Here is an 18,625-nt window from a genome sequence, read left to right as displayed (position 1 = left end):
GAGGTGGGGGGGAGAGTTAATGAGAACCTGAGGGGTGCAAAACTATAAAAGAGGGAGTTAGAACTGATTTTTGTGTGAGTAGTACCATTGATGATGTGCAATCTGATTTAGTTTCTAGGATATAATGCCGACAATTACGAGTTTCAACTTTTTTGTTTAAAACGTTATGAACATTGGGGCACGTTTCATGATCAATATTGTTTAACATTCTGTAATATCAGAGTTTGTGCATTAAAGTAATGAATAAATCACTCATAAAATGCGACAATTCTAATAATAGTTCTATTCTAGTTCTAGTGCATCATTACGCGTCAACGGTGCAGTCTAAGTGGTTTTCTTGGTCCACACTAAGGTGAACAGGATCAGCTCCAGGGGATTCAAGGGGCTACACGGTTGGGTAGCGGTAATGTTGCTGCCTTACAGCGCCAGAGACCCGGGTTTGATCCTGACTACGGGTGCTGACTGTACGGAGTTTGTACGTTCTCTCAGTGACCGCGTGGGTGTTCTCTGGGTGCTCCGGTTTCCTCCCACACTCCAACGTCATACAGGGTTGTAGGTTAATTGGCTTTGGTATGACGTAAAATTGTCCCTAGTGTGTAGGATAGTGTTAGTGCGCTAGGACTCGGTCGGCCGAAGGGCCTGTTTCCGCGCCATATCTCTAAAGTCTAAAACTTGCACTTCAGCCTTGAGCCGATATTAATAAAGTTTACGCTTGTTCAATGGTTCTTTATTGTCACGTGTACCGAGGTACAGTGAAAACATTTTATTTTGCATACAGCCCAGCAAGGTATTACTATATATAAAAGGCCAATCCTGGATTAAGTACAAAGTGTACAGAAATAGTCCACTGAGACCATTTACAAGAGTCGCCAGGGTTTTGGCGCCATTTTTCAAAGTCCCAGTTGCTTTAAGAGCAGCAGGTCATAAAGGCCCGTTGATAGGTATGTGTAGAAAGGAACTGCAGATGCTGGTTGACACCAAAGGTAGGCACAAAGTACTGGAGTAACTCAGCGGGTCAGGCAGCACATCTGGAGAAAGAGGATGGCTGACGTTATAGGTCAGAATCCTGCTTCAGAATGGAAGTGTAGTGGAGGGCACCGAAGGTAAATAAAGGCCAGAATAAAACGGGGTCGGCAACAGATGAACAAGGACGGGTTGGTAGATGGCCGTCCGAAGGGGGGGTGCGTTGGGTGCGACCGCACCCCCCTTTTTTTTCCCCTATGAAAAAAGTCACCAAAAAAAAAAACCCCCAATCCACCCCCGCTGGGCCCACGCTACCACCGCTGGGCTCACGCCACCCCTGCTGGGCCCACGCCACGCCCGCTGTCGCCCGCGGGGTCCACGCCACCCATGTTGACCCCCGCTGGGTCTACGCCACCCCCGCTGGGCCCACGCCACCCCTGCTGTTTCCACGCCACCTCTGCTGGGCCCACGCCACCCCCGCTGACCCACCTGGGTCCACGCCACTCCCACTGACACCTGATGGGCTCCCGCCACCCCCACTGGGCCCACACCATTTGCATCCACCCCGCCCGCTGGGCCCGCGCCACCTTCATCTTCGCCGCACCCCCGTAAGAAAGAGGGAGGGATGTGAGAGGGGGGAGGGGGAGAGAGAGAGGGGAAGGGAGAGGTGAGAGAGATCGGGGAGGGGAGAGGGAAAGGGGGATTATCTTGAGTGAGATTGCAAAATTATGGTAAGTTTTAGAGCTATTATATTTTCTCCTCCATATGAATAATATTAAACAATTGGAACTGCTTTCTTTTCCTTGATAACAATACTGAAAAATATGAATTCCATAGTTTGTGACATAAATACACATTTTAATGGGATCATTATATACAGATGTAACATTTCCATTTTGAGATCGGGGGGAGGTGGGGGCTGGGGGCTAATATGCGTCAAGCCGATAGCCTGATCGTTAAAGAGTTAAAAGATAGCCTAATCGATAAAGAGCTGAGAAGAGCTCTTGCCAGCACTAGAGGGCCAGAGGTATAGGGAGAGGTTGAGTAGGCTGGGACTCTATTTCATGGAGCACAGGAGGATGAGGGATGATCTAATAGAGGTGTATAAAATAATGATTTGAATAGATATGGTTGAGTCTTTTGCCCAGAGTAAGTGAATCAAGGAGCAGAGGACATAAGTTTAAGGTGAAGGGCAAAAGATTTAATAGGAATCTGTGGGATATGTTTTTCACACAAAGGGTGGTAGGTGTATGAAACAAGCTGCCAGAGGAGGAAGTTGAGGCAGGGACTATCACAACATTTAAGAAACAGTTAGACAGATAGATGGATAGGACAGGTTCGGAGGGATATGGATCAAACGTGGGCAGGTCGGACTAGTGCAGATTGGACATGCTGGGCCGAAGGGCCTGTTTCCACACTGTATCACTCTATGACTCTATCTTTCCCTCTCAAACCCATTCTACTGCCTTCTCCCCATTACCTCTGACACCGTATCAATCAAGAATCTATCAATCTCCTCCTGAAAAATGTCCTGACTCACTGAGTTACTCCAGCACTCTGTGACATATCATCTATCCATGTTCTCCACAGATGCTGCCTGACTCACTGAGTTACTCCAGCACTCTGTGACATGTCACCTATCCATGTTCTCCACAGATGCTGCCTGACTCGCTGAGTTACTCCAGCACTCTGTGAAACATCGCCTATTCATATTCTACGCAGATGCTGCCTGACCCACTGAGTTACTCCAGCACTTTGTGACTATTTTCCCTTCACCCATTCCCTTCACCCAAGCCCACTCTCCCCCCTCCTTTCCTATGTTCCTTTCCACTCATAAACCTCTCTCTGCCTTTACATTTCACTCCTCTTTCAAATCTGCTCTACTTATCTACATTCATTTTTCTTCTTCACTTTTTAGTCATAGAATGGTGCAGTGTGGAAACAGGCCCTTCAGCCCAACTTGCCCACACCGACCGACATGTCCCATCTAAACTAGTACCCTCACACACGTTTGGCCCATATCCATCTAAATCTGTCCTATCCATGTACGGGTCCAAATGTTTTTTAAACATTAGGATAGTCCCAGTCTTAACTACCTTCTCTGGCAGCTCATTACATACACCCAGCACCCTTTGTGTGAAAAAGCTACCTCAGATACCTGTTAATTTCTGAAATATTGGTCATAAATCTGGTGCAAAAATGCTCCAAAATAGGGTTCAGAATGCATCAGAGAGCATCTAAAACCCCTGAGCTTCCAGAGCCCTTAAACAGGCCCTGGACCCTGGCATCGGGGGACTTCACGCTTCGCGCTCATGATGTGCGCTGCGCGCACACTATTTCACATTAAGTTTTTTTGTAATCCTGTCATGCCACCCCCCGTGCTTCGTACGGGCCTGAGGTAGATGGTTGGAGATAAAAGTGGAAGGTGTGAGACAGGGTTGAAGAGTTGCAATCCTGGATTAAGTGCAAAGTGTATAGAAATAGTCCACCCAGATCATAAACAAGTGGTTTTGGCGCCGTTTTCAACGTCCAAGTTGCTTTAGGTGCAGCTGGCCATGAAGGCCCGTTGTCCTGGCGACGTTGCAGGGTGGGCCTGGCCAAGGGAAGGTGTAGGAGTCCTCCACCGCTGCTCCACCGCTCTGTGCCGCTGTGGGCCGCCTCCATTCCGTGAGCTCCGTCTCCTGTTGCAAAGCTGCAATTTTCATGTAGCTCTTCCCAATTTAGTTCACGGTCTTCCCTGCTCACACCTCCCCTTGATCAACGAAGACCAAAGCAGCAGCTCTACTAGAAACATAGAAAATAGTTGCAGGAGTAGGTCATTCAGCCATTCGAGCCAGCACCGCCATTCAATATGATCATGGCTGATCATCTAAAATCATTACTGCTTGCTCCCCATATTCCTTGATTCTATTAGCCCTAAGAGCTAAATCTGACTCTCTCTTGAAAACATCCAGTGAATTGGCCTCCACTGCCTTCTGTGGCAGAGAACTCCACAGATTCACAACTCTCTGGGTGAAAAGTTTTTTCCTCAACTCAGTCCTAAAAGGCCTACCCCTTATAGACCTTCAGCCCAGAGACATTAGGTTAGACGATCTAGGTACCAATGTCTGACTGTGGGAGTGTGTAGGGGGTCACCTGAAATTAACGGAATTGGGAGTCTGCCGGGTACCACCCACTGAGTGTAGACCTGGGGGACCCTCCAAGGGGGAAAAAATGGATGCTAAATAGATGAGTGAGGAACCACTTAAATCCATGACCATGGTGTGCTCACTGCCACGCCTGTCTCAGCAACACAAATGGCAGACATTTTTCCCACTGCAAAAGGCCCGCCAGACCCCCCCACACAGGGTTTAAGAAATGGGCTAGCATATAGACGAGCAAGGTACCACTCACAAATAATGCTGAATGAACAAGTTGAGTTCATAGAGTACAAAATGGGTTACGCCAGACGAATAGTCCGCTGCACTACAGGTACAAGCTGTTGTTGCGGGAGTCCCGGAGAATCGGTCACCAACCTGGGACCTGCGAGCTCCCGATGTTGTCGTCCACTGGGCCCGCGGCCGAAGCCTCCGAGGCTCCAAAGTCGGGCTGTCGCCGCAGCGCCACCACAGCCCCGAAGTCGGCCAGCTTCGCGATGGTAAGTAAGTTTTAAGTCCTGGCTCTGCCTCAGGAGCCTCGAGGTTGTTCCCAGTTGGAGGCCGCCAGCTCCGCGAATGGGCCTCATCGCAGATGGAGACGGAGACGGAGATAAGACAAAGAAAATGTCACATCCCCCCCGAAGGATGAGACAAAAAAGTTTCTCCCACCTCCCACACACACACAACTAAAAATAAACTAAACATACATCGAACAAGACAAAGGAAAACAAAAAAAAAAATGAAAAGACAGACGGACTGCAGGCGAGCCGCAGCTGCTTGGGCAGAGCCGCCACTTCCGCCACTTTGTCTAGTGAATACAAAGTGACAAGTAAATGGATGAAGGGCCAGTGGATGTAGTGTATCTAGACTTTCAGAAAGCCTTCGATAAGGCCCCGCACGGCAGACTGGTGAATAAAATTAGAGCACATGGTATTGGGGGTAGGGTGTTGACATGGATAGAAAATTGGTTGGCAGACAGGAAGCAAAGAGTAGGAGTGAACCGGTTCTTTTCAGAATGGCAGGCAGTGGCGAGTGGAGTGCCGCAAGGCTCTGTGTTGGGGCCGCAACTGTTTACCATATATATTAATGATTTTCAAGAGGGAATGAGGAGCAACACTAGCAAGTTTGCGGGTGACACAAAGCTGGGTGGCAGTGTGAACTGTGAAAAGGATGCTAGGAGATTGCAGGGTGACCTGGACAGGTCGAATGATATGTTAGATGCGTGGCAGATGCAGTATAATATAGATAAATGGGAAGTTATCCACTTTGGCGGCATAAACAAGGGGGCAGATTAATATCTCAATGGGGTTAGGTTAGGTAAGGGGGAGGTGCAGCGATACCTGGGCGTCCTAGTACACCGGTCACTGAAAGTTGGCTTACAGGTACAGTAGGCAGTGAAGAAAGCTAATGGAATGTTGGCCTTCATAACAAGAGGATTTCAGTATAGGAGTAAGGAGGTTCTTCTGCAGTTGTATAGGGCTCTGGTGAGACCACATCTGGAGTATTGTGTACAGTTTTGGTCTCCTAATTTGAGGAAGGACATCCTTGTTATTGAGGCAGTGCAGCGTAGGTTCACGAGATTGATCCCTGGGATGGCGGGACTGTCATATGAGGAAAGATTGAAAAGACTAGGCTTGTATTCACTGGAGTTTACGAAGGATGAAGGGGGTACTTATAGAAACATATAAAATGATAAAAGGACTGGCAAGCTAGATGCAGGAAAAATGTTCCCAATGTTGGGCGAGTCCAGAACCGGGGGCCACAGTCTTAGAATAAAGGGGAGGTCATTTAAGACTGAGGTGAGAAAAACCGTTTTCACCCAGAGAGTTGTGAATTTATGGAATACCCTGCCACAGAGGGCAGTGGAGGCCAAGTCACTGGATGGATTTAAGAGAGAGTTAGATAGAGCTCTAGGGGCTAGTGGAGTCAAGGGATATAGGGAGAAGGCAGGCACGGGTTATTGATAGGAGACAATCAGCCATGATCACAATGAATGGCGGTGCAGGCTCGACGGGCCGAATGGCCTCCTCCTGCACCTATTTTCTATGTTTCTATGTACGTGTAGGCATTAAAAATTGAAGTGAAGGTTTGCCCGCATTTGTCTGTAAATCCAACATCACTGGTTTGGAATTAGAACCAAGGTTTTTCAGTTTCACAACTAGACTGCACAGAGAAATGGGAAGTCTTGATTTTTTTCAGTTTCATTTCCACTTTCAGGGCGTGAACTATCTGGACTCATCACAATCAATGGACTATAAAAACACCGCACACTTTCTCTGGTCCATCCATTTCTCGGAAGGAAGACGGAATCCTGAACAGCAGCATGAGGTAAGGGACATCTTCACTTTGCACAGTGATATCGGGTTCAGGACCTTCTCAAAGCACTGACGCCGACATTAGGTGGATGAGTAGAGAAGCTTAGTTTTCAGTCTTTAGAGATACAGCGCGGAAACAGCACATGCGGCACGCCGAGTCCACCTCGAGCAGCGATCCCCGCACAAAAACACTATCCTGCACACACTGGGGACAATTTACATTGATACCAAGCCAATTAACCTACAAACCTGTACGTCTCTGGGGTGTGGGAGGAAACTGAAGATCTCAGAGGGATACAGCGCGGAAACAGGCCCTTCAGCCCACCGGGACCACGGCGACCAGCGATCACCCCGTACACTCGCACTATCCGACGCAACCCAGGGACAATTTGCAATATTTACCAACGCGAAATCAAACTACAAACCTGTACGTCTTTGGAGTGTGGGAGGGGAAACCGGAGCACCCAGGGAAAAAAACCACGTGGTCACGGGGAGAACGTACAAACTCCGTGCAGTCGGCATCAAATCTCCTGAGGGGATGATCTAAGTGACAAACAGAAGCTGACAAGATGGGGTGGGGTTGTGATCACGGGTGTATCTGTGTTAATCTCTGGTCAAAATATATCGGGAGCTCTGGTGTGAGTTCTGGTCACCGTGCCAAAGACAGGAATTGAGACAGAGGATGCGGCACAGGAAGCGGTAAAGTGTGATGAAAGATTACAGAAACTGGACTGATATTGGGTTGAGTGCAGGAGTTGAAGGAAGACCCTCCTCACCTCCCCCCTGACTGTCCTGTCTGAAGAAGGGTCTTGACCCGAAACCTAGAAAATAGGTGCAGGTGTAGGCCATTCGGCCCTTTGAGACAGCACCGCCATTCAATATGATCATGGCTGATCATCCAAAATCATTACCCCGTTCCCCCTTTTTCCCCATATCCCCTGATTCCATTAGCCTTCAGAGCTAAATCTAACTCTCTCTTGAAAACATCCAGTGAATTGGCCTCCACTGTCTTCTGTCAGATTCACTAGTCTCTGGGTAAATAGGTTTTTCCTCATCTCAGTCCTAAATGGCCTACCCCTTATTCTTAAGCTGTGACCCCTGGTTCTGGACTCCCCCAACATCGGGAACATCTTTCTTGCATCTAGCCTGTCCAATCCTTTAAGAATTGTATATGTTTCTATAAGATATCCTCTCATCCTTCTAAATTCCAGTGACTACAAGCCCAGTTCATAGGTATGTTACAATACTTACCTTCAGCGGCGCTGCAGTTCTGCCACTGGCGTGTGCGCGACCTTCGCGCCTTTGAGGCGGGGGGGGGGGGGGGGGGGGGGGGGTAGGATTAAAATGCCGTTTTCTCCTGCCTGTCCGGGATATATTTTCTCGGGCTGCTAGCTGATGCTGAAAAATCGTTCCGACTTCCGTTCTCGGAAGTTTAAAAAAAAAATCGCGGGACAATTTAGTTGCTGGAGTGAATTAAAAAAGCGACTTCTAACGTCGTCAACACCGACAACGGGATGGATCTCACGTAGGGGACAAACATAAGGCGTCGTAAATTTTACATATAAACTTGCTTCTTAGGATGACTTTAATCAAAATTTCCATGGCATAAATGTGATTTTGGCCCCATACGAACCGGCAGTGTTTTTCCTGCCGATATGGGGTTCAAATTCACTGCAACCGCAACGTTCCAATCGATCACGTTCCACAAAAACCCACTCGCAAGATCCAAGTTCAAGTCAGTTTATTGTCATGTGTCCCTGACAGGACAATGAAATTCTTGCTTTGCTTAGCACACAGAACATAGTAGGCATTTACTACAAAACAGATCAGTGTGTCCATATACCACAATATAAATATATACACACATAAACAAATAAACTGAAGTGCAAATAGCAGATAATGTAGGTATGTTGCAAAGCCTACCTGAAGCGTCGCTGAAAATCTGCCGCTGCGGGTGTGCGCGATTTTGGCGCCGTTTAGAGGGGGGCGGGTTTAAAACGCAATTTTCTTTAGGCTGTTCAAATCGAAGATGTTCAGCCTAGTTAGTTATTAACGAAAAATCGCTGAAAGACCCCGTCGCAAAAGCTATTATTAGTTTTAAAGGCCTCGTATAATAGTTATAGTAGTTTAAAAATCAATCTCTAAACCCGCGGCCACCAGCAACCGCAGGGTCTCATAAAGCAAATATCTGAAGGTAAGCTGTATATTTTTACATTAAAAAGGGCTTCTAAAGATCCCTTTATACAAAGTTTAATATTGCGAGTAGCTCATTTTGGGCCCATTATATCCCGCAGTATTTTTCTGGGCATTTGAGGCACAAATCTACCGCAATGTGAACGTTCTAAACCAGCGCGTTCACAGGATCCCACTAGAAAGCTGATTTAAAATGGGCATTTATTTACAGCAATTGAACACTAAATTCCTTCCATTTGGTCTATAAATTAATGTAAATGAGATTTAAAAATCATGTTTTATTGTGAATTATTTGTGAATATTATTTGGACATTTAGGCTATTTAAAAATGTTAATCATTTATTAAGAAATGGATAGATGTTTAGATCTAGTAATTGAAGTCTGAAATTAGCTACAATTAGGTAACTAACTAATTATATGCTTTAATTTCAGGTCATCCAAGTAAGATAATTTAAATTTGTTTCAGAATGCTTCAATCTATGATAACTGAAAATTTCATTCAGTTCTCTTAATTTTTAAGAAAGTTATGGGCTTTTGACTGTTCACGATCACAGCTTTTTTGTTACGTCCATAGAAAATCAATAGGGAACAAGATGCTCATTTCCCAGTATGAAAATGGCCATAACTTTTTAAATACTTGAGATATGAAAGTGAATTAGGTGTCAAATTAAACTTATTTTTTATGCTTTATCTGATGGGATAAATTGCAGACTTGATTTTTAAAATCTCAAAATTTTATAACATTGCTAGATAATGGGCCACCAATAATCAGAGTTTTGTCCGAGCCAGGTTTAATAGCCTGATGGCTGTGGGGAGTAGCTATTCCTCAACCTGGTTGTTGCAGTCTTCAGGCTCCTGTACCTTCTACCTGAAGGTAGCAGGGAGATGAGTGTGTGGCCAGGATGGTGTGGATCTCTGATGATACTGCCAGCCTTTTTGAGACAGCGAATGCAATAAATCTCCGCAATGGAAGGAAGGTCAGAGCCGATGATGGACTGGGCAGTGTTTACTACTTTTTGTAGTCTTTTCCTCTCCAGGGCGGGAGAGAGGGGAGAGAGAGGAGAGAGAGAGGAGAGAGAGAGAGGTGGAGAGAGAGGGGAGGGAAGAGAGTGGGAGAGAGAGGGAGGAGAGGGGAGAGAGAGAGGGGGAGGGAGAGGGAGAGGGAGGGAGAGAGATGGGGATAGAGAGGGGGGGAGAGAGGGAGGGGGTGAGAGAGAGGGGAGACAGAGAGAGAGAGGGGGGAGAGAGGGGGATAGAGAGGCAGGGCTGCCAACTCCCATGCATTGAGCGTGAGAATCACGCATTTCGCCATCACGCTGATCATAAATTTCCCTCGCTCTTTTGTGAGAAATTCTGTGATCAACGAAAATTTCAAAACTCGTATCAACTGCATGGGCCATGGGTGTTGGAAGCAGCAGCAGCGACTGGGACAGATGTGGATGGGGAGTGGGGCTGGCGAGTGTTTGCCGGGCTGGCTAGTCGCTCACTGCAACTCCGGCCATGGAGCAGCTTCAGTGCAAGGCATCAGAAGCGTTGCGCCGCTGCCGTGAGAGTCTCTGTGCCAAATTCGCCCAGGTGACCGGCATGGATCAGGCTGCAGCTCAGTGCATCCTGGAGGACAACCAGTGGCTGCTGGAAGTAAGTACCAAGCACTGGGTAGAAACGGTGGAAGATAGTGGACTTCAAATGGGGGTGGTTGGAGAAAGCATCCTGCTTGCCTGCTAGATTTTCACTTACTGTAACTGCAGGAAAAATGTTCCCGATGTTGGTGGAGTTCAGAACCAGGGGTCACAGTTTAAGAATAAAGGGGGGGGGAGGGCAGTTAGGAGTGAGATGAGGACAAACTTTCTTCACACGGAGAGTTGTGAATCTGTGGAATTCTCTGCCACAGAAGGCAGTGCAGGCCAATTCACTGGATGTTTTCAAGAGAGAGAGATTTAGTTCTTGGGGCTAATAAAATCAAGGGATATGGGGAAAAAACAGGAAAGAGGTACAGATTTTAGATGAATAGCCATGATCATATTGAATGGCAGTGCTGGCTCGAAAGGGCCGAATGGCCTATTCCTGCACCTATTTTCAATGTTTCTATGCTTGAGTATATGGCAATAAAACTCGATCACTTGATTTTGAAGCATTCATGCATGTTGGAGGTATAATGTAGTCATAGAGTGATACAGTGTGAAAACAGGCCCTTCGGCACAACTTGCCCACACCTGCCAACATGTCCCAGCTACCTACCCTGGGAGGGGGGGACACCCTTCATCCACACCCTCTCCCCACTCAGTTGCACCCCTCCCTCACTGGGAACCCCCTAGGCCAGTGATCAGTGATTGCTCAGCCTGCCCCCTTTCAAAATCGCTCCACGGAGAACACTGCCAGATATGAGCGGGGAACTGAGATCCATAATGTCTGGATCCCAATGCTCAGCGCTTCATGTTTCGGAGTTGGCTAATGTTATTGATTGTAATTAGCCTGATTTGTAATTAGTTGACAAAACCTTAATTGATTAATCCGGAATATCCAGGGGGATGGGATAAGTGTAATATTAAATGACATGCAAGGTGTCAGGCTGTCTGTCACAACATACAGCCTTGAACCCATTATTTCCTTCAGTTAAATATTGGGAAGGTAGCACTATTGTCATTTGCCACTCAATTATTATGTTTGCTTACCTCACTGACTATTTCTAACCCCCCCCAATTCCTTTGACAGGTTGAATGGAAATGTCCCCAATCTCATTGTTTTATTAATTGAACACGTAGATGAACATCCTCAAGGAGTGTAATCAGATGGAAACTGATTCAGATGTGATGTTTAAGAGCTTGTTCAAAGAAGGGGTATATTTTAAAGGAGTGACAGAGATACGTGCAGGGGAATGTGTGAGGAGATTATTATTTGTATTTAGTTTTAGCTTGAACCAGGACATCTAAAGATTCAAAGTTTAATATAGTAATTGTGCTGATACTGACCCCAACCAACCATGTAATGAATATCATCCATTCCGGAGGTTTTACTTTTATGATGCCATTTAAACTTCAGTTGGATTTCAATCACTTCAATGTAGAAGTAATTGGGAATGGGGAGCATTGGAACAAAACTTTACCCTCGGTACATATTAACTATATGAATACCACAGAAAAGATTATGTACTCTCAAGATCACATTTAATAGAATAATATTGCTTAAATATATAGTTATTGAACTTTGCATTTCGGAAAAGTCCCAGCTGAGAGGAAGACAGCAAAATACTGAAATTATTGGGGGTGTAAATTGCTTCAGGACAGTTTGTTACGAAAATGAAAGAAATTGTAACAGAATACTTATACAGCTGAGTGAGTATAATTTTATGGATTGGAATTGTGTTCAACCAACTGATGACTTCTTTGACAAAATAACTAGCATGTTAGATAACAAGGAAGCCAATGAATGTAGCAAATTTTGTTATCCATAATTTGGTCTATGAAGTGCCCCATAAAGGATTACTGCATTAGATAAGCACCTGTGGACTTGAACGTAATAGGTTAAGTCCAGGGGGTCAGATATGGGGCTTTATGTGTGGGCCTTATTCATAACTAATCCAATTTAAAGCACATATATTGCATTCAAGTGTAGGTTAAAAGACTCGCTACAGTATGCACCATATTGCACAATTTCAAGCTGAAAAATGCAAAAGTTCCGTACTAATGGGAGAGGGGACACTCTCCTCCCCCCACCGGTCGCTATGCTCTCTCGGGCTTGGTCTCTCGCAATTTCTCACTCCCAACTCTCACCCAATGTTGGCTTAAACCAAAGGAAGGTGTGACCTCCGTCCCCACCTACGACCTTTGGTCAATGGGAGGGAATCAGGTGGGAGAAGGTGAAAGATCAGGCTCCCATTTGCTGTCCTCACCTCGAACCGCGCTTTGGAACGATGGGAGGGTCGGCCATCTTGTGAAGGTCATGCCCTAGGCATGATGGGATAGTGGGCTACATCCCACTCCCTCCCCCTCCCAAGGCAGTCTTGGAATAATGGGAACGTTGACCAAAATCCGAAGGCCATCTTTCCCCCCCTCAACCCTTCCCCCTCCCATCCTCTCCAACCAGAAACCTATGGAACGTCGGCCATTTTGTGATGGTCTGATTGGCCCGGCGTGCCAATTCTGTTGGCACCCTTGGGACCCACCACCCCCTTACCCACGCTTCTCACTTCCCCTCATCTCCATCCCCCAAACCCTCACCCCTCCCCCTCCGCCTCTCCTCACCTGGATAGTTTGCCGGTTGTAGACTTTGACCACGTGGAAGGCAAAGCTGTAGATGCCTCGATGAGGAGCCACGAACGCTCCAAGGTCCCGGTCAAAATGGCGTCCGACATTGACGAGGACCTGCGGGTGGGGAGGGGAGGTGGTGAGGGATGGCCGTGGCGAGGGTAGCACGGTGGGGAGGCCCTTCGGCCCATCGCGTCCCTGCCGGCCAACCGTGGATACACGCACAGGCACACAGAGACATACTGTATACACATACACACAGACAGACAGGCACACACACACAGACACACACTCACACAGACAGACACACGCAGACACACACGCACAGACACACACACACACACACACAACAGAGACATACTGTATACACACACAGACATACACACACAGACATGCAGACACACGCGCACACACACACACACAAACATATACCTACACACAGAGCCACATAAATACACACACACACATACAGACACACAGAGTCATACTGTATACACACGCAGACAGACACACACACACAGACATACAGCCACACACACACACACAAAGACAGACACACGGACATACAGACACATGCACACACACACACAAACAGACATAGACACACACACAAACATATACCTACACGCAGAGCCACATAAACACACACACAGACACACACACACTAACAAACACATGGACAATCACCCACGCATACACACACAATCTCTCACACACAATCTCTCACACACAGTCACACACTCACACTGACACACACTCTCACACTCACAGTCTCTCACACTCACACACACTCTCTCACACACACTCTCACACACACACACTCACACACACTCACACACACTCACACACACTCCCTCACACTCACACACACTCACACACACTCCCTCACACTCACACACACTCACACACACTCACACACACTCCCTCACACTCACACACACTCACACACACTCACACACACTCTCTCACACATTCACACACACTCTCTCACACTCACACACACACACAGACACTGACCTGGTCAAAGTGGATGGCTTTAGACTCGTTCCCGTTGGCTGCTGGTTCGTGGCTGGTGCCGCGGATGGCAGAGAAGGCCGCCTTCAGCCCGCCGGGCCGAACCGTCATCACCAGCGCCACCCCCCCCTCACCACAGGCCTGTCTGGGCCTGGCCATCGGCCCCCCCTCACCGCCGGGCCCCTGCCGGGGGTCCGAGTCGCACAGCACCAGGCAGTGGCCCTCCAGGGCCACTGACTCTGTCTCGTTCTGGGCCCTGTAGGGGAGAGGGGGCAGGAGGAGGCGGGGCAGGAGGGTGAGGAGGAGGAGGGAGGGTCCCAGCCCCAACATGGCCGCCTGGGGCCCTACTGTCCGTCGTCGCGGCAACCCGCTGGAGGCTTGAGGCCCAGGCGAGGCCTAGTTACAGACTTTGGGCCTGCAGGGGTCAGGGGGTGTGGCGGGGGTCAAGGTCAGTCAGGGGTCTACTGACGACTGAGGAGGGGGGAGTTGTCGTCCGGACCCGGGGGTTTGGCCTCAGGCCTCGTCACCACGGCAACGTGGAACTGTGGGGGGAGGGGGAGAGAGAGTGGGGGGGAAAGAGAGAGGGGGAGAGTTAGGGGGGGGCAGAGAGAAGTGGCAGAGAGTAGAAGGGGGTAGAGAGGGGGCGAGGTTCTCTTCACCACCTCCAGTTTAAATTTCATTTGGAATATTTTGGAGGACCAAGAAACCAAGAACCAAGAACCAAGAACCAAGAGGGAGAAAGGAGGGGAGAGGGGGTGATGGAGAGAGAGAGAGAGAGAAAGAGTGGGGGGGGATGGAGAGTGGGGGGGAGGGAGTGGGGAGAGAGAGAGTGGGGGGGAGGGAGTGGGGAGAGAGAGAGTGGGGGGGAGAGAGTGGGGGGGAGAGAGAATGGGGGAGAGAGAGAGTGGGGGGAGGGAGAGGGGAAATGATTGTTTACTGACAGTGTACAGCACCAGTGTGTCGCACAGACAGTCTTCAGTTCCCTCCCACACTCCAAAGACGTACAGGTATGTAGGTTAATTGGCTTGGTACATATGTAAATTGTCCCTAGTGTGTGTAGGATAGTGTTAGTGTGCGGGGATCGCACCGGGGCCGGTGCAGACTCGGTGGGCCGAAGGGCCTGTTTCCACATTGTATCTGTAAACTAAACTAAACAAAACTATCAGCCTACAATTACAAGCCTGCAAGTCTTTGGAGTGTGGGAGGAAAATGGAGATCTCGCAATAAACCTACGCAGGTCACGGGGAGAACGTACAAACTCCGTACAGGCATTGTTATCATTACAGTGTTGCCATTCTTATCCACGATGCATCTAACCCCTCTTTCATGGCAATCAGTGCTCACGGAAGGGCTCACGAGTCCCGGACGTAGGCCCGGAAGTGGGGCAGGCATTCGACTCAGGGAGAACCCTCGACTGTCCGTTGCTGGGACATGTGAGCGGCCATCTTGGTCAGGTCCAGGGGCAAACCGATATGGAGGTCCCCCTTCCTCCCACCACTGAATAGCCGGCCGAACCTCCTCCTCCGTACCGGGAAACCTAAGATCAGGAGGGTGGAGCTGAAATGCAGCTAAAACTTGAGCTTTTTTTGCTTTGTGCTATTCATTCAGCAGAATGACTATACATGATTACAATCAAGCTGTCCACAATGCACAGATCCAGGATAAAGGGAGTAACGTTTAGTCCAAGGTAAAGTCCGATCATAGATAGACCGATGAGGTAGCTGGAAGGTCAGGACCGCTCTCTCGTTGGTGATAGGATGGTTCCGTTGCCTGATAACAGCTTGGAAGAAACTGTCCCTGAATCTGGAGGTGTCCGTTTTCACACTTCTGTGCCTCTTGCCCGTTGGGTGAGGGTAGGAAAGGGAGTGACCAGGGTGCGACTCATCCTTGATTATGCCTGACCCACTGAGCTACTCCAGCTTTTTGTCTGTTGTCCCATTGATCACCTTGTGCTCTCTTGCAGCGACACACTGAGGGAGTCCTTGTTGGTGAAGCTCGGCCAGCTTCAGTGCCACTTCACGTGGGGCCCACAGATGGACATCGTCGACCTGGACGACGTGAAGCAGAGGTTGCAGGATTCGATTATCATCGGCGGGAAGCACCAAGGCGTGCCGCACAACCAGCTGGCTTACATCAACTACCTGCAGGGCAACTGCGAAGAAGCTCTCCGTGACTTAGAGGAGGCGGAGAGACGTCTGAGGGAGATCCATGGGGATGGATTTGAGAGGAGGAGCATCGTCACCCATGGCAACCGGGCCTGGTTGCATTACCACATGGGGCAACTCAGCGAGGCCCAGTCCTACCTCGACAAGCTGGAGGTGATGTGTGGCCCCCTCACACAGGGCCCGCACGTCACGGTGCCCGAGGTGCTGGGGGAGAAGGGGTGGTCTTTGCTGAGCTCCCACTCTCAGTGCTACGAGGAGGCAAAGGAATGTTTCGCCAGGGCTCTGGAGGAAGATCCCGACAACACGGAGTGGAACATGGGCTACGCCACCGCTCTGTACCGTCTGGAACCGAGTTCCGTGATCCCGGAAAACCCCGAAGTTTGTCAGTTGGTGAGACAGCTGAGACGGGTGCTGGAGCTCGATCCGGGTAAATCTGTGGCCAGGGTGATGCTGGCCCTCAGGCTCCAAGCATTCCGGCAACAGGCAGAAGCGAATAAATTGGTTGAAGAAGCGTTGGGGACAAGCCCAGATTCTCCATTTATGCTCCGCTATGCAGCAAAGTTTTACAGAATGCAGCGCAATGTTGATAAAGCGATAGAGCTGTTGAAGAAAGCCTTAGAATTCACTCCGCACTCTTCCATCTTGCACCATCAAATGGGTATCTGTTACAGGGAAAAACTATTGGCTCTACGTAGAAATCAAGGCAGTCGAGACCCAGGCCTGGAGGCTGAGTTGATCGGCCATTGCAAGCACCATTGTGGAACGGCATTTCAACTGAAGCCATCGAATGTATTTGCAAAGCTGGATTTTGCCAGGATCTGCTTAATGAATGGTGAATCAGATAAAGCGGTGGAGATATACAACAAACTCCGGAGTTTAGAGGATGTTTCTCCAGATGAAAAGCAGGCAATAGAGTTACAGCTTGGATTATATGAACTGCATCATAACAATTCTGAATCAAACGCCATCCACCATTTTATGGAAGGCCTTAAAATCCGGCGCGGCACAACTTATTGTAAACTTTGTTACACTAAGTTGGAGCAGATTGCAAGAAGGCAAATTAACAGGAACCCGCACAACAGCAGAGCCTGGGGTACCCTGGGGTTTCTTCACCGAGAAGCCGGGGAGAATTCTGAAGCTGTTGAATGCTATGAAAAGGCCTTGCGGTGGGATCGTGGCAACGAAGAATATCTCAGCGCTCTTCGTGAATTGCGCCCTTCTACTTAGGCTGGAGATACCAGGACCAGGAGGTAAGGGCGAGAACGGTCCTTCCTCAACCATTCCTCACTAGAACATAGAACGTAACACAGTACAGCGCAGGAACAGTCCCTTCGGCCCACGGTGTCTGTGCAGAACACGATGCCAAGACCAAATGCTATCTGTCTCCATTCCCTGTATATCCATCGGCCCATCCAAAAGTCTGTCAAATGCCACAATCGTGCCTCAACCACCACTCACGGCAGCAAGTTCCGGGCGCACACAGCCCTCTGTGTAAAAAAAACATGCCCCGCACATCTCCTGTAGCTAATACCCTTGATCGATTGGCCAGGCGGGCGGAGGAATAGTTGATGGAATTTAATACAGAGATGTGTGAGGTGTTGCGTTTTGGGACGTCGAACAAGGGCAGGACCTACACAGTAAATGTTAGGCCTCTGGGTAGTGTTGTAGAGCAGAGGGATCTCAGAGTACAGGTGCATGGTTCCTTGAAGGTCGAGTCGCAGGTAGATAAGGTGGTCAAAAACGCTTTTGGCACTTTGGCCTTCATAGAAACATAGAAAATAAGTGCAGGAGTACGCCATTCGGCCCTTCGAGCCAGCACCGCCATTCAATATGATCATGGCTGATCATCCAACTCAGTATCCTGTACCTGCCTTCCCTCCATACCCCCTGAACCCTTTAGCCACAAGGGCCACATCTAACTCCCTCTTAAATATAGCCAATGAACTGGCCTCAACTACCTTCTGTGGCAGAGAGTTCCAGAGATTCACCACTCTGTGTGTGAAAAATGTTTTTCTCATCAGTCAGAGTATAGAAGTTGGGAGGTCATGTTGCAGTTGTATAAGACGTTGGTGAGACCACATTTAGAATATTGTGTTCAGGTCTGGGCACCAAGTTACAGGATAGATATTGTCAAGCTTGAAAGGGTTCAGAAAATGTTCACGAGGATGTTGCCAGGACTAGAGGGTGTGAGCTATAGGGAGAGGTTGAGTAGGCTGGGTCTCTACTCCATGGACGCAGGAGGATGAGGAGAGATCTTATCGGGGTATACAAAATCATGAGAGGAATAGATCGGGTAGATGCACAGAGTCGTTTGCCCAGAGTAGGGGAATCGAGGAGCAGGGGACATAGGTTCAAGGTGAAGGGGAAAAGAGTTAATAGGAATCTGAGGGGTAGCTTTTTCACACAAAGGGTGGTGGGTGTATGGAACATGCTGCCAGAGGAATTAGTTGAGGCTGGGACTATCCCATCGTTAACGAAACAGTTAGACGGGTACATGGATAGGACAGGTTTGGAGGGATATGGACCAAGCAGAGGCAAGTGGGACTAGTGTAGCTGGGACATTGTTGGGTGGTGTGGGTGACTGGGGCTGAAGG

The 18,625-nt window shown here is 48.6% G+C and overlaps 2 protein-coding genes across 2 annotated transcripts; one reads left to right on the top strand and one right to left on the bottom strand.

The window, feature by feature from the left end:
* Positions 1-6,362: 6,362 nt before the first annotated feature.
* LOC116981426 (interferon-induced protein with tetratricopeptide repeats 5-like) lies at positions 6,363-17,095 on the top strand. The gene is made up of 3 exons (XM_033034480.1): positions 6,363-6,428; positions 15,830-17,016; positions 17,067-17,095. The coding sequence occupies exons 1-3, from the start codon at positions 6,424-6,426 to the stop codon at positions 17,093-17,095; spliced, it is 1,221 nt and encodes a 406-aa protein (XP_032890371.1). The 5' UTR covers positions 6,363-6,423.
* Positions 10,906-14,414, bottom strand: LOC116981510 (cerebellin-2-like). Its single transcript, XM_033034560.1, has 3 exons — positions 13,870-14,414; positions 12,850-12,969; positions 10,906-10,980 (listed from the first exon to the last, which is right to left on the bottom strand). The coding sequence occupies exons 1-3, from the start codon at positions 14,194-14,196 to the stop codon at positions 10,906-10,908; spliced, it is 522 nt and encodes a 173-aa protein (XP_032890451.1). The 5' UTR covers positions 14,197-14,414.
* Positions 17,096-18,625: the final 1,530 nt, after the last annotated feature.

This window comes from Amblyraja radiata, chromosome 15 (genome assembly GCF_010909765.2).
Source record: "Amblyraja radiata isolate CabotCenter1 chromosome 15, sAmbRad1.1.pri, whole genome shotgun sequence".
Taxonomy (NCBI): Eukaryota; Metazoa; Chordata; class Chondrichthyes; order Rajiformes; family Rajidae; genus Amblyraja; species Amblyraja radiata.
The sequence above is the reverse complement of the archived record's forward strand: the minus strand, read 5'-3'. Positions and strand labels throughout refer to the sequence as shown.

Bases quoted from the DNA above. Each gene is read 5' to 3' on its own strand.
- LOC116981426 (XM_033034480.1), top strand. The intron at 17,017-17,066 runs GCCTTAAAATCC...TGTTACACTAAG, and splicing joins CATCCACCATTTTATGGAAG to TTGGAGCAGATTGCAAGAAG.
- LOC116981510 (XM_033034560.1), bottom strand. From the start codon at position 14,196: ATGTTGGGGCTGGGACCCTCCCTCCTCCTCCTCACCCTCCTGCCCCGC. The intron at 12,970-13,869 runs GTCAGTGTCTGT...CCCCACCCGCAG, and splicing joins AAGCCATCCACTTTGACCAG to GTCCTCGTCAATGTCGGACG. The intron at 10,981-12,849 runs GTGAGGAGAGGC...CATATCTGGCAG, and splicing joins ACAACCGGCAAACTATCCAG to TGTTCTCCGTGGAGCGATTT.